This window comes from Rhinatrema bivittatum, chromosome 14 (assembly GCF_901001135.1).
Source record: "Rhinatrema bivittatum chromosome 14, aRhiBiv1.1, whole genome shotgun sequence".
NCBI lineage: Eukaryota > Metazoa > Chordata > Amphibia > Gymnophiona > Rhinatrematidae > Rhinatrema > Rhinatrema bivittatum.
In genome coordinates, this window is record NC_042628.1 from 4177251 (window position 1) to 4192079 (window position 14829).

At 43.2% G+C, this 14829-nt stretch overlaps 1 protein-coding gene across 4 annotated transcripts in view; it reads right to left on the reverse strand.

Moving 5' to 3' along the window:
* LOC115076060 overlaps nucleotides 1–14537 on the reverse strand; it is a 98847-nt gene extending 84310 nt beyond the window's left edge. For all 4 annotated transcript variants that reach the window (XM_029577170.1, XM_029577168.1, XM_029577169.1 and 1 more), the window contains exons 1-8: nucleotides 14426–14537; nucleotides 6352–6444; nucleotides 5151–5182; nucleotides 3234–3255; nucleotides 2974–3001; nucleotides 2207–2273; nucleotides 827–982; nucleotides 100–308 (exon numbers count right to left, since the gene is read on the reverse strand). In XM_029577170.1, coding sequence (XP_029433030.1) covers nucleotides 100–308; nucleotides 827–982; nucleotides 2207–2273; nucleotides 2974–3001; nucleotides 3234–3255; nucleotides 5151–5182; nucleotides 6352–6397 — 560 coding nt within the window. In that variant the 5' untranslated portion in view covers nucleotides 6398–6444; nucleotides 14426–14537. The remainder of the gene's footprint in view (nucleotides 1–99; nucleotides 309–826; nucleotides 983–2206; nucleotides 2274–2973; nucleotides 3002–3233; nucleotides 3256–5150; nucleotides 5183–6351; nucleotides 6445–14425) is intronic.
* Between the last annotated feature and the right edge of the window lie 292 nt (nucleotides 14538–14829).

Genomic DNA, 14829 nt, shown 5'->3' on the forward strand with positions numbered 1-14829 from the left:
AACCCAGCTGCATCAGGAACTGAAAGACAAGGCCGAATCGAGCCAACCCCCCCTCGGAGTCGGGGTCTAGGAGAAGCAAGCGGGTCGAATAGGACTTACATTGCCTGGTACTGCTGACAGCCCATGGACACGTTCTGCAGACACTGGAGCACGCTGGTGTTAATGGCCGACAGGAAGGGCTGTAGCCTGGCCTGGAACCAGCTCTGCACAAAGTCCGTCTGATTGTACTGGGTTGCGTTCCTCAGCTTTACCTCCCAGAGAGCAGCTAGGAAGAGGTCCTTGGATGGAACCACTGAGGTGCTGACAGTCTGCAAATGAAACATTCCCCCGTCTGCATTAGCATTTGAGAAGTATTATCATTTATAATTTAATGGCTTTGCTAAGGCACAGGCTATTCAGGATGAAGTTATGTTCTAGAAATGGGTATAAAGGAGTGGAGTTTTAGTTACAAAGTCCATCCCCATTGGGTGGGATCTTTCTGCAAATATAAACGCTCACTCAGAGGCAATAGCAGGAGCTGAAGGAGTTGGGTGAGTTGCAGATGGACTGTTTGCAATGGGCATGAGAGAGGGGGGTAAAGGGGGTGCAGAGCAGACAATGATGGGCAGGAGAGAGAGGGGGAAAGGGGGTGCAGAGCAGAGCAATGGGCAGGAGAGAGAGAGGGAAAGGGGGTGCAGAGCAGGTGACAATCCTTGCTCCAGAAGTGTTGGGTAAATGTGGGTATATGCAGCCAGGTATTTATGCCAGAGCCCGGTGTCTGGGCCTTCCTTACCTGCTTGTTCTTCCTTACCTGCTTGTTCTTCCTTACCTGCTTGTTCTTCCTTACCTGGTTGTTAAAGCTGTCCAGGGCATTTTCCAGTGCTGTCCCATTGACTTTGCTGAAGAACAAGATCAGTTGATCTCCGTTGATGTTGATATTTACACCCATGTTGTTCAACAAAGTGAGGATATTACTGCTGTTCAGAGCTGCGAGATCGCTGGCCTGGAGGGAAGGAAGGAGAGTGGAAAGTGTTCGTACCGCAGCGCAATACATTGGGCATTGAATAAGGGAGGCAATAATGCGTCCAAGTCATCATCAGTCCCTGCAGGTTTCAGTGGTGGATGCTCTGCCTATTCTGAGAGAATTTCTACTTCATAGTCCAGAAAGTTAACTGTGACCTTTTCCAGCACTGGCTACAGTCACTGAAGCATAGGCAGGAAAAGACCAATCTGCCTATCTGGTCTCCCCACCCACACCACTGCCTCGCAGATCTCCTGGGCCTGCCCTGTCCTAGGCTTTCGTGCTTTCAGATACCGTCCTCAACGCCACCAACATCAAACACCAAATCTACTCTTAGAGCAGAAGCAGACATTGGCGAGAGGTATAACCAGAAGAAAGACGTTGGTAAAGTCTCTACTTGCAGTGTAACACAAAGTAGGCGGCTCCCACTTTGCTACCATCTGGATCAGGGGCTCTCTCCTTCCATTTATTTCTGCAAAAATTGGCAGGAGTGCTCCGATCCGTGCAGAAGCCCCCTCAGTCCATGCATATGGATGGACAAACAGATGGGCAGGCTGAATGATGACAAGAGGCACGTCACTTTAGGATGAAATGCACCCAAAAAGGAAGTGATTATTCCTCTGTACAAGACGTCTGCAGTCTTGTGTCCTGTTCTGGATGCTGCACCTTCAGAAAGGTATACGGAACGAAGGACTTCCAAAAGGATGCACTGCACTGAAAGCCCTATGCTTCAAAGCACTGCTAGGCACCTTTCATAGCTGGCCAAAATCTGAACGGTAAATTAAGCTGATTTCCAAACACAACGTAACCAATTAGGCAATGGCTGAAAATATACTTCAATCTAGATGGGCAATTTGGCCAATTAATCCGGAAATAGGTGCACCTGGCTTTGGCTGTTGAAAATTTGTACTAGCTGGTTAACTTTTACTCCCCACCCAAACTCTGCCTCTGTGGCTGCCCATTTTTCGAGCAGCTAAATTTAGCTGCCTTGTCAATTGAGGTGGGTTTAAATGTAGCCAATCAGTGGAGGTGGTGAGAGGATTTTTCAGCCGGCACTGCCTCCAAAATACAAAGCCCTGCTGATCCCGCTGTACCTGGCCAGAGCCAGCCCTGCTTAGCTTCTAGGACCCCACTGGACGAGGGTAGAGCTGCAGCCCCTACACAAGTGGATTTGGAATAACTGACAGAAAGAGTCTAGAAACTTACATTTCCGCATGCAAACTGAGAGAGGTTTCCTGGGACTATCAAAGGCAGCTGTGCAATGCGACCAGTGCTGTGGCAGGCAGTGAGAGAAAGAAAATAGAGCACAAGTTATGGTTATTATTTTCTTTCCAATCTCTCTGCAAAATTCCAAGATATTAAAGCAAATATTCCCGGGGTCTTTTAAGAGGTGGTGTACTGGATGGATGGAAGGACTTCACCCCCTAAGCTTCCCTTAGATGGAGGGATGAAAGGTTTGAACTGCTCCACACCTCTGTCAGAAGAGCACATAGTGATTACAGGAGATTTGCTCTGTCGCTGGGGCTTAAATGACAATTTCTTAGTTAATGCTCCAGTTTTACACAGTATTGTTAGGTCCAGATCCCATGTGTTTGTTGAAGTTCAGGTCTTTATTACCTGCTCAGTATCTTGTTTTAGAAATGGACAGGGGCTGATATATGACCCAGGAGGATAACAGCTTCCCAAACCTGTCCCATAAGTTAGCCGGCTGGAATTTAGCTGGATAAAGGCTGAATATAGCCTGGTAAGTCATTTAGACGGCTACGTGGACATCTCTTCCAGTTCTGATTGGGCAGTGCAGACACTTCTATAACTGCACAGAACCACTGGCAACCATTCACAGGGGAGGAATTCTTCCTAACATTTTAGTATTTAAAAATTCAGATGAATTTATTTAATGGGCTTTTTATTAGCAATAAAGCTTCTGAAATGTACACTAAGGCCAGGGCAACTGAAAAATAAGAGCCAATTACCTGTTTACATTCTGGCAAATCTCTGTCTCTGATACAAAACAAAATAAAAACAACGCAGAATTAATCTTTGATTTCCACATAAGATGAAATTATTTATTTTATTTTATTTAACATACTAATATACTGCATAATCATTCAATCAAACTACACAAGTGGTTTACAATAAAACATATAATAATAAAACCTACAAAATCATATATAACATAGAATCAAAGTAAAAATATTTATAGCATGGAAACCAGAAAAAGAATCAGACCTACCATTTATTGTTCTGCCAGGACACTAAAAAAAATATTAAATATATAGCGTTAAATCATTTTTGTAAAGTCAAAGTAAAATAGTGACAGCCAAAACACAAATACATCACCATGCTCACTGCAGCTAAAGCCATAATACAGATACATCACCGTGCTCACTGCAGCGAGAGCCGTAATACACATACATCACCGTGCTCACTGCAGCTAAAGCCATAATACACATACATCACCATGCTCACTGCAGCAAGCGCCATAATACAGATACATCACCATGCTCACTGCAGCGAGAGCTTTAAAACAGGCACATCACTGTGCTCACTGAAAAAAAAGCCATAATACAGACATGTCACTGTGCTCACGGAAGCAGAGCCATAATACAGACACATCTCCAGATTCACTGCAGCAAGAGCTTTAATAAGACACATCATTGTGCTCACTGCAGCGAGAGCCATAATACAGACACATCTCTATGTTCACTGCAGCAAGAACCATAATATAGACACATCACCGTGCTCACTGCAGCGAGAGCCATAATACAGATACATCACTGTGCTCATTGCAACAAAAGCCATAATACAGACATATCACTGTGCTCACTGCAGTGAGAGCTGTAATATAGCCACATCACCATGCTCACTGTAAGCTGTAATACAGACACATCACTGTGCTCACTGCAGCAAGAGCCGTAATACAGACATATCACCAGATTCATTGCAGCAAAAGCCGTAATAAAGGCACATCACTGTGCTCATTGCAGTGAGATCCATAATACAGACACATCACTGTGCACACTACAGTGAGAGCTGTAATATAGCCACATCACCATGCTCACTGTAAGCTGTAATACAGGCACATAACTGTGCTCACTGCAGTGAGAGCTGTAATATAGCCACATCACCATGCTCACTGTAAGCTGTAATACAGACACATCACTGTGCTCACTGCAGTGACAGCCGTAATACAGACACATCACCGTGCTCACTGCAGCGAGAGCTGAAATACAGACTCATCACTGTGCTCACTGTAGTGACAGCCATAATACAGACATATCACCAGATTCATTGCAGCAAAAGTCGTAATAAAGGCACATCACTGTGCTCATTGCAGTGAGATCCATAATACAGACACATCACTGTGCTCACTGCAGTGAGAGCTGTAATATAGCCACATCACCATGCTCACTGTAAGCTGTAATACAGACACATCACTGTGCTCACTGTAGGGAGAGCCGTAATACAGACATATCACCAGATTCATTGCAGCAAAAACCATAATAAAGGCACATCACTGTGCTCATTGCAGTGAGATCCATAATACAGACACATCACTGTGCTCACTGCAGTGAGAGCTGTAATATAGCCACATCACCATGCTCACTGTAAGCTGTAATACAGACACATCACTGTGCTCACTGTAGGGAGAGCCGTAATACAGACATATCACCAGATTCATTGCAGCAAAAACCATAATAAAGGCACATCACTGTGCTCATTGCAGTGAGATCCATAATACAGACACATCACTGTGCTCACTGTAGGGAGAGCTATAATACATACACATCACCTGATTCAGTGCAGCAAAAACTGTGATACAGGTACATCACTGCATTCACTGCTGTGAGAGCCATAGTACAAACTAAGACATCACCACGCTCACTGCAGCAAAAGCCAATAAGCCATAATAGAAAGATGTCACTATGCTCACTGCATTGAGAGCCGTAAAACAGAAGGCACATGCACCTCACTGCTCATTTTAAGAAAAAGAACTTAAATTAGCTTAGGTCAAAGAGATTTGCAGATAACTATGAAATAAATCAGTCCTGTGATGATTTCTGCCCAGTCATGAATACTAATGTATAAAGCAGTCCAGGTCTTATGCATGCGTGTACTTTATGGAAAAGAGTGACTACAAATCACTTACCACTGCAGCAGTGACTATGGGCACTATGACACCTGGAATGAAAGAAAAGAGTCAGTGGCAGAGAAGCTTTCACCGTGCCCCAGGACTCTAAATTGTTTCTTCCTCCTGCTCTGATGCGTTAATAAATTGGAGATGAGAAGGTTAATAAATAGTAAACAATGTTCAGGAAGATATTAACATGTTCTATTATGAATTATTTTCTTCCCTACAACCAAATCAATGGCTGAAATGTCAGATGCAAAAGCTCAGATTTACAAAGTCAAATGTTACTTTGCAGAGCTGAGCCTTTCACAGGTGGCCTCGGAAGAATGACAGGAAAGCAGCTTGAAGTTTTTCAAAATTAACAAGTGCACAGGAACACTTTAACCAGCGCACGGTGAATGTTCTTTCTTGCCATGCTAGGCTGAGGGACTCAGGGGCAGGTTACAGGCGTTCATGCACACGCCAGCTCAAGCAGGCATCAGCCCGGGAGGAAGTTACTCACTGGGTGCAGAATCCTGGCCAGTGTGGAGCCGGCACTAGCAGGGGAGCAGCGCTTCTTACCTGTGCCTGCCTCCTCCTCTGTGAGCTTCAATCTGAAGTCTGAATGTGGCTGCCAGCAGGGCCTCAGACTCAAGCTGGCACAGGAGGAGACAGACCACTGTGGAGCTAAATAGGGCTGCTCTCTTCCTGCCAGTGGGAGGAATGGGGAGTGGGGGAAGGATGAGTGCACTGAGGGAAGGGAGAGGATCGAAATGTGGGACCCTCCAAAGCTCGGATGGCCCTGCATGTTTGACTTAACAGCTGAAGGAATAAAGGGATGATAGATCCAGGTTTTTGGGAGGGGACCCAGATTTTTTCTCCTGCTCCTTTGTCCTTCCAGGTTCATTAGGGCTGGGACTGGAACCGAGAATCATGATCCCTCACTTCCTCTGTTTTATATCCTGCTCCTAACATTACCCACCACTGCAGCGACAGTCCACAGCCACAAACTGCAGCCCCCTCTAGTACCTGGCTACAGTGGACCCAGAGTCTGGCCCAGACTCCATTCACCCCCCAGAGGTTATGAACGCTACCTCCACTGCATGGCCAGTCCCAGCCAGTCTGACAACCCTGGCCCTCTGCATGAGCCACTCAGCTGCCCCTGTAGATCCAGTTTTACAGATGGGGGGAATTAAATTTGGGTTGATTTTGAAGCACATAAAGAAAGGAGTTTACGCACCCAAGGAGATGGCGAGAAGCAGGAATCCTTGTGAGATGTGCACCATGGTTGATGGGTAGGTGTGGAGATCTTAAAGAAAATGCATAAGCCTGCCTGGAAGACATAAAATTAGCACAATCTGCAGTTACTGAGCTGTTATTATAGGAATATGTGAGCTGACTGTGCTCCAGCTGCAGTCTTTTGGGTTCCCAAGTTGGCTGATGGATATGGCGCCATTTGGATCAAGGCGCTTTCACGGCTGACTCAACCTGACCACACTCTGCTCGATTCTACGTTTTTAAACAAGTTAGCGTAATTTAATATTCATTTCATTTGTGCTATCAAAGGATTTACTCAGCCTACCTGCCTGGGTCAGACTGGAAGGTCCCTTGCAATTTTACAGCTCCCACCAAGCCTACAAGTTATGGTAACGACCTCACAGCAGTTCAACGTGAAATGGACATCTAAAGCAGAACCATTTTTCTCCCTGGTTGACAAGATTGGTCAGAAAGTCACTATTGGACTTTGGCAAGCTGTGTCATGCCCCTTGAATTCAGCTATTCCTACACTGAGATGTAGGAGGTCTGCAGAAATCCCTGCGGGGAGAGATAGGGCCCTCTCTGCTAGTCAGAAATGTAAACGTGGGGATATTTTAAAGCTGCTTTGATAATAAAATGCTGCTCTGCTGCACAGAATGCTGAGAGGCTGAGAGAATTCATGGGCGCAAGACAAAACTTCATTTTCAGCGCCTTTCCACCACGGAAGGACATTTACTAAGCATCCCCACTGTTAATGCTAGAAACAGAGAACTCAACCACTGGATAGCAATCTCCCACGACAACTGCAACAGCAAGGTCAGTTCTGGAAGTCAAAAATGAAGTTGTATGATAGCCGGGTTATTCGGCTTGGATGCACAGAAATCAAATCAACAAACGAGATGTCAGCAACACATTTATTTATTGGATTAACAGTTGTGACAATCTTCCTAGAGCTCTGCTCTCTTCCTCAGGACTGACGTAATGAAGGTAGCAGAGCTCAAGTTAGTCCAAGGAAAGGCCATCAATCTTTCTTTCTGGAAGTCCATAAACATTCTGTTTCTGCTGGTGACTTCCTTTTAAACCATCTACCCCCATAGCCATATACAGCTGGGCATCATCCACATATACGAGGAATCCCCTGATCAACTTTCCAAATGGTTTTAAAAACAGTAAATAATAGGAGGGACAACAGGTGCCCCACTAGGGTTGAACACGAGAATATGATCTTTCAAAAATGACCTAAACCCATTCAGCATGGTTCCATGAAAACTGGCTAGCAACCGCTGACAATCCACCAGGTCAAAAGCAGCAGAGAAGAGCAAGAATATCAGCAGTAAACATAGGCCCTTGTCCATGGTCCGAACCAGTCATCCATAAAGACAACCAATAACATTTCCAGCCCATAACCAGCCTAGAATTTGGACTGGCCCAGATCACAAGAGATATTCCTGGATTTGGGAAAGATCTGCCCTCTCCATCACGTTCCCCAAAAATGGGAGCTTTCCAGCTTTTCAGCCTTGGACCAGAAGATGCTACTTATACTCACAGAGGAGTTGATAATTAACCCCACCAAGCCACTAACTCTTTTCCTCTGTACCTTTACAAACTGAAGTAGTATAAGATCTAATAATGGAGTAGCCAATATCTACTTGACCACCTCAGAACTGTGTTGATTTTAGTAGTTTTTGTTGTTAAGCTCTGCCGGGTGTTGAATGTCATGGCTTATCTTATTTCTGTCACTTCATTGGTTGGAGGATGGACATTTTCAAATGAGACACGCATGGAAGCAACAGAAGAATGATCTTTTGTGGTCCGTAGAGTCTGCGCTTTGCATACAGCATTTGGGCTGTAATTAACCGTTTTTATATTCCCATTGACTTGTATGTTTGAATAGAGAGGCTCAGTTCTAACTTGGTTATTTATATAACCTCTGGGCTAGTGTCCCCTCATTGGACCCCAGGGACCACACCTCGTTATGGGCTTAAGTGTGAAACTTTCCTCTCCTGACATTACGCCTCTCTGAAAATCCAAAATTCCCCGTCAGGAGTGGGGGGAGATTATCTTTTAGGTCCTGAGCGTTGGTCCACATTTAATTCAACTCTATAGTCTCTTGAATACAGCATCAACAATCACGCTGGAAGCAACTGATGGTTTAACCTTTACTGATTAAATTTGGAAAGTTGATGGAAATATTCAATTGCAAGTTCTAGTGATTTATAGTCTCTTTATAGTATTGATCCTCAATAAATTTGTGACTCTGTAATCTCAATCAATTAATCCTTTTATTCCTATTCCAGTCCAATCCATGGGGTAATTTTTAAGTTTTCTCCCAAAGGCTTGGCGATAAGATTACAACCCAATTTAGATGTATTAGTTTACAGTCCCATGTCTCATAACTTTAGTCCAGTGGTCTCAGCCTTCACGTCTTCTCCTTTTACCTCTGAGTTGATACTGTGTTATTCCACATTAGTGACTGTGTTATGACAGAAACATCTACTGAAGGGCTTGGGATCAGCTCACTGAATGTGCCCCTAACCTGCTTCATTTTATTTTATTTTGCCACACGGATCATTAAACTATAATTCAAGGAAGGTGGGATACGAGTATAATATAATGTTACATCAACTTCTCCATTTTCTTGTGCAGCACATCACGCGCAGTGGATATTCCTCTGCCCTCTGTCTGCACGCCATGGGAGGCTTCTGGCAGTGGGCAGAAAACCCCCCAACCATTTCTTCTAAGAAAATTGGTGACTCGGAGACTGAGGCTGCTGCCTACGATCTCCATCGATCAGTTTAGGAAAAGAAAAGACAATCTGAGCAGGAAACGACCAATCTGAACTTTTCATCCAACCCCTTCTCCCGCTGGCTCTGAATCGTGCTAAACAGGTCCTTCAGCCCGCACCCTTAGCATTGCAGTGAGAGCTCTGGAGCCTGCAGACAGAGCTGAAGGCAGAAGTGACTGCTGAAAGCCTTTAATAACCACAGGGACTCTCTCGCACGCCATCATATATAGACAAGTTTATGTTATGTACTATTTGTATTCTTTCAAGTTGTTCTATGCACCTGGAGCCTTCTCGAATTAGGTGACATAAATAAATAAAGCCTTCTGTTGGGTAATCAATACCCGAAGCTCTCTCATGCTCAGATTGTTCATTCAGATAATTAGTCCTCCTATTCATGAAAAGCAGCACAAAAAACACAAATGCCCCTCCTCTAGTATAATGCAGCAAGGAAAGCACCCTTCTTCCTCCTCCTCCTCCTCCGTATAACGTCCTGTGGTGCCTTGAAATTCTCCCCATCACCCCCAGAGGTGGGTCAGGATTCCTACAGCGTTATAACCCCTTTATTATACCTATAAGAGGCATTGTATGAAAACATTATTGTTATCTTATTCGTCTTCACTGTGGGGTAATGAGCCACTACAATCTACCACAGCAGAGAGGAGCTGTTCTCCCATTGTTTGATGACATCTCAGTGTTGCTGCCGCTCCTTACTGGAAACATCTACTATCGTGAATTTCTGTTTATCTTATTGTCCACCGAGGTGCCTTTCTCGTGATGCCTCTCCAGTAACAGAGCTATTATCATCATTAGCTCAGACGACTTTAATATTAACATTGATCAAGACCCAATTCCTTCAGTTGCTGAATCCTTTTTGACTGCAATGTGTGGCTTAGGGTGGGAACAACAAATTTGCATTTCCGTGCATAGATACCAGCATACCTTGAATGGAGATAGTGTTCTTTATGAACACTATCTCCATCCCACAGGAGTCTATAAAGATCAAACATCAGATGATCCCCTGGTCTGACTACTATTTATTGAATATCACCTGTTATATTAACTCAAGTTCAGCTACAGCTAAGAAAAAAGCATGGATATACCGACTCTGAATAATGTAAAGGGTTCATATTTATTAGCTTATCTAGGCTTCCAAGTAGTAATATTGAGGAGACAACCGACTTCTGGAACCCCTGTATTTCAGATACACTCCTCAAAAGACCTTCCTGATTAGGCATCATCAATCTGCCCCATGGTTCTCAGCTAGGCGCCTACATGTTTTGAAACAACTATTATTAAGAGGATGTGAGCATTAATGACAAAAATATCCATCAAAAAATGTAAAAAATATTTACTACCTAAAACTCACACTTTACCATGCAAAAATAAATGCTACCAAGAAACAATATTATGCTGTGAGGATCCGCTGTTTGTTAAACAATTCTTCAGAATTGTTTTGCATAGTGAAATCTTTGACATCTCGATCAACTGGACCTAAACCAATGAATGAGGGTCTCACAGACCATTGTAATGAATTTGTGGGATTTTTTGCATCCAACTTTGCTGTTGGTACAATCTTCCACTGTGGATGTTCAGTCTGAGTCGAAATGGGATTCATTTGAGCCAACCTCCAAAGAAGAAGCTATCAACATTCTAGCAGAGAGGAATTCATCCTCATATCATCTTAACTCCTACCCAACCATTTTCATTAAGACTTTGAGAGAAGATGTTAGACATTCCTATTGCTGACCTTGTAAGTTTATCTTTGTCATTTGGAGTTCTCCACTGAAATGAGCGTCTATTCATGCCCTTTTTAAAAAGCCATTCTCTTATCTAACTATAGACCCATTTCTACGTTGCCCTATCTGGCCAAGATAATTGAAATGTGGTACATGCACAACTTATTGATTTTATTGAAAAATATGCTATTTTGACAGGTACCCTGTGCAGGACCATATAACGGTATACAAAACTGTTTAAATAAATAAATAAATAAACCCCAATACAGTTCTGTTTGCAGTGGCTATCAGTTAAATGCAGAATTCAGTTTAAACTAGCATCCCTGATTCATAAAATCATTCAAGGGGCTCTGATTACTGGGTAAACTTTCCCATGCATTAAGATCAGAGAGAAAGTGTTTGCTGGAAGTTCCGTCAATGAAGACTGCACATCTGGACATTACAAGAGTCAGGACACTTTCAATTCCTGGACCACTTCTTTGGAAATCTCTGCCCAATCAAATACAAGCTATTGAGTCCCACGATAAGTTCAAGAGAGCGTGGCACATGCTTAGCTGTCAATCTTATTTGAAATAGGCCTTTTGACTTTATTTAGCTTAATTATCTGGCATGTAACAGTCTCACTAATAGCATGAGGCAAGTTTCTTACTGTTATTCCTTATAAATTATTATTGTCCGCTTTCATTCTGGAAAGTTCTATTCGGCTTGATGTGTAAGCAGAAAGAGTTCAGGCCATGCCTTTTTTGGATTTACCATGATGTTATGTCTGAATATTTTATGTATGTTATTTTAATGTTGTAGTCTGCTTCATATGCTTGTGAAGGGAGCAGCTATAAATTTTAATAAATTTAAATTCAATTCAAATTCACTCTGACAGTGACAATCCAAGCAAAATAGCTACGCTCAAGAGTTCATGTAACATCTTATCAACCATTAGTAGATGTAAGTTTTATTCTCCTGCTTTGACCGTTGCTCTTTGCTCATGCATAAAACCTTTATCTAATGACTGAGATTTGTTTAAAATACATAATAGACTTCCATTCGATAAAATCTCATCTCCTAACATAAGTCTGAAATGGCAGCGCAACATGGGGTGTGCAAGGGTCAGCATCTCATGGGGCTGCCTCCCCCACCAGATAACAGCAAAGGATGTTTAAAGGTCAGCATGGACCATGTTCAGGTCAGCACCTCCTAGAACATGGCATGAGAGAGAGGTGCGGGTCAGCATTTCCCAGCACAGGAAGTATATGGGACAACACAGGAATGTAAAGGTCAGCAGATCATGGGGCTATCTCTCTCACCAGATAAAAGCTCGGGGAGTGTACGTAACATACTAAGATAGTAACAACAGCGGTAAAGACCAAATGGTCCATCCAGTCTGCCCAGCAAGTTTCTTATGGTAGTAAATGCTGCTCTGTGCAGGCTATTCCCATGTTTCTGTTAAAGGAGTAACTGCCGCTCCATGCAGGTTACCCCATGTTTCTGTTAAGGGTAGTAACTGCCACTCCATGCAGGTTACCCCATGTTTCTGTTAAGGGTAGTAACTGCCGCTCCATGCAGGTTACCCCATGTTTCTGTTAAGGGTAGTAACTGCCACTCCATGCAGGTTACCCCATGTTTCTGTTAAGGGTAGTAACTGCCACTCCATGCAGGTTACCCCCATGTTTCTGTTAAGGGTAGTAACTGCCACTCCGTGCAAGTTACCCCATGTTTCTGTTAAGGGTAGTAACTGCCACTCCGTGCAAGTTACCCCTGTTTCTGATAAGGGCAGTAACTGCTGCTCTGTGCAGGTTACCCCATGTTTCTGTTAAGGGTAGTAACTGCCACTCTGTGCAAGTTACCCCCAAGCCTTATGTTAAGGGTAATAATATTTACAATCAAAACCAAGCAACTGTCAACCCTATAATTGACAAGGAACTTTCCTTTAAGAACCACATCACAACTAAAATCAAAGATGGATATCACAAACTTCTAACACTACGTCAATTAAAACCTTTCCTCTCCCCCAATGACTTCAAATCAGTCTTTCAACTACTCATCTTCTCCAACCTGGACTACTGCAACTCCCTACTATTCAACTTACCCCTTAACACCATCCGACCTCTCCCAATCCTACAAAACGCAACTGCAAGAATCCTCACTGGATCGAAAAAACATGATCACATTACCCCTACACTTATATCACTTCACTGGCTCCCAATAAAATTTAGGATTGAATACAAAATTCTTTCCATACTACACAAAATAATATATGAAAAACAAACAAACTGGCTAAGCTCATCCATAAAACTGCATTCTCCAAACAGAAACCTCAGATCAGCAAATAAAGGACTTCTAAAGATTCCTCCTGCTCGCTCTAAAGAACTCACCTCAACTCAAGAGAGCAATCTCACTTGGAAGCCCCAAACTCTGGAACTCCCTCCCAACCGAACTCCGAACACAAGAAAACCTAAAAACTTTCAAAAAGATCTAAAAACCTGGATGTTTACCAAAGCCGACCAACTCACCCAATGACTCTAAATCACCACTCCCCCCACATTGACACCAACAAAAAATACTGAACCAATGTGAGAAAATAACATAACAATGAACTGAAACATGTGTAATCTATCCTACGAACTAAGTTTATAAAACGATAATATCTATGTGAAATGATAATATCTATGTTAACAACCATTTGAACGAACCTTTTGAAAACTCTGTTAAACATCAAAACTTTGTAAACCGTTGTGATGGCGAAACCGAACGAAAGTATATAAAACCCGAAAAATAAATAAATAAATAAATAGCCAAGTTACTGCTAGCAGTGTTTTTACAGGGTGAGCAGCCTTCCTGATAATTTAGACAATGCTTTTGGATTTGGCCATGGATGCAGCCCTGTGCTCTTTCCCTGTCTGCATATCAGTACCTCGGACCATAAAAGTAGAGGGCCCAGCATTGGCTGTCGTCTGGATCCTTTGCTCCTTTCTGCCTTTTGCCCCTGCCGTTGAAGCAGAGAACAATGTTTGCAGTTGCATCAGTAGCATCAAGGCTAATTGGTTAAAGGCAGTAATTCCCATGCCGTCCGTCTCTCCATGCAGGTTACCCCCATGCACCCTTTTCTTCATGTCTCAGACCTCTAGCCTTTGTGGGTCAGCATCTCATGGAGTAGTCTCCCCATTAAATAACAGTACAGGACATAAACCCTTTCTAATAAAGGCTGTTACCATAACCTACATTAAGTGCATTTGCTTGTGCAGATCTATGAGAGAAAATAACAGCAAATATCATGAAATCTGAATGGCAGAAGGTAACAAATCCTGAAGAAGCAAAATAGCAGCAAATATAATTAAGCTAGGGTTACAGGAGCTATTGCTGATCCTGGAGTAATTCTTTGATATATTTAACTGGTACTGGATACAGTGTTGCTTCCATAGAAGCCTATAATGTAACCGGGTGAATGTTATTGTTACAGTAGCTTTGTGAATTACTTCCCTGTAGGCAAACCCCCTTCCACAGGAAGCTCTACCCCCTCTTTTCAGCAGGAACGCACTTACCTGTGCTGGGAGAAGAGGGATCCTCTGGGAGACCTGAGCAGAGCGTGTGGGGATTCTGTTTAAGTTGCAGATAAGCCGAGGGCTTTTCATTGCAGGGTGTGGGGCTTTTCTGTGAAACCAGGGGTGTGACAGTGATGCAATGTTGCAGCTATCACCTGAGATGGAAGTGGTTTTACCACTTTGTACAGGTGCGCTCCTCTGCCTCTGCATTCCTCAGGCACGACACGCATCTCACCGACAGGAAAGCTGATGACATGTTATAACATTGGGTTCCCAGAACAGGACTCATCTCTCCATGCATTTACCACAGGAATACAAAATTCACCTCTCCATTTATTAATCTTCAGGATTATGTCATTCCTTTCCCACTTTTTCTATATTTATAATTTGAGACATTACAATTT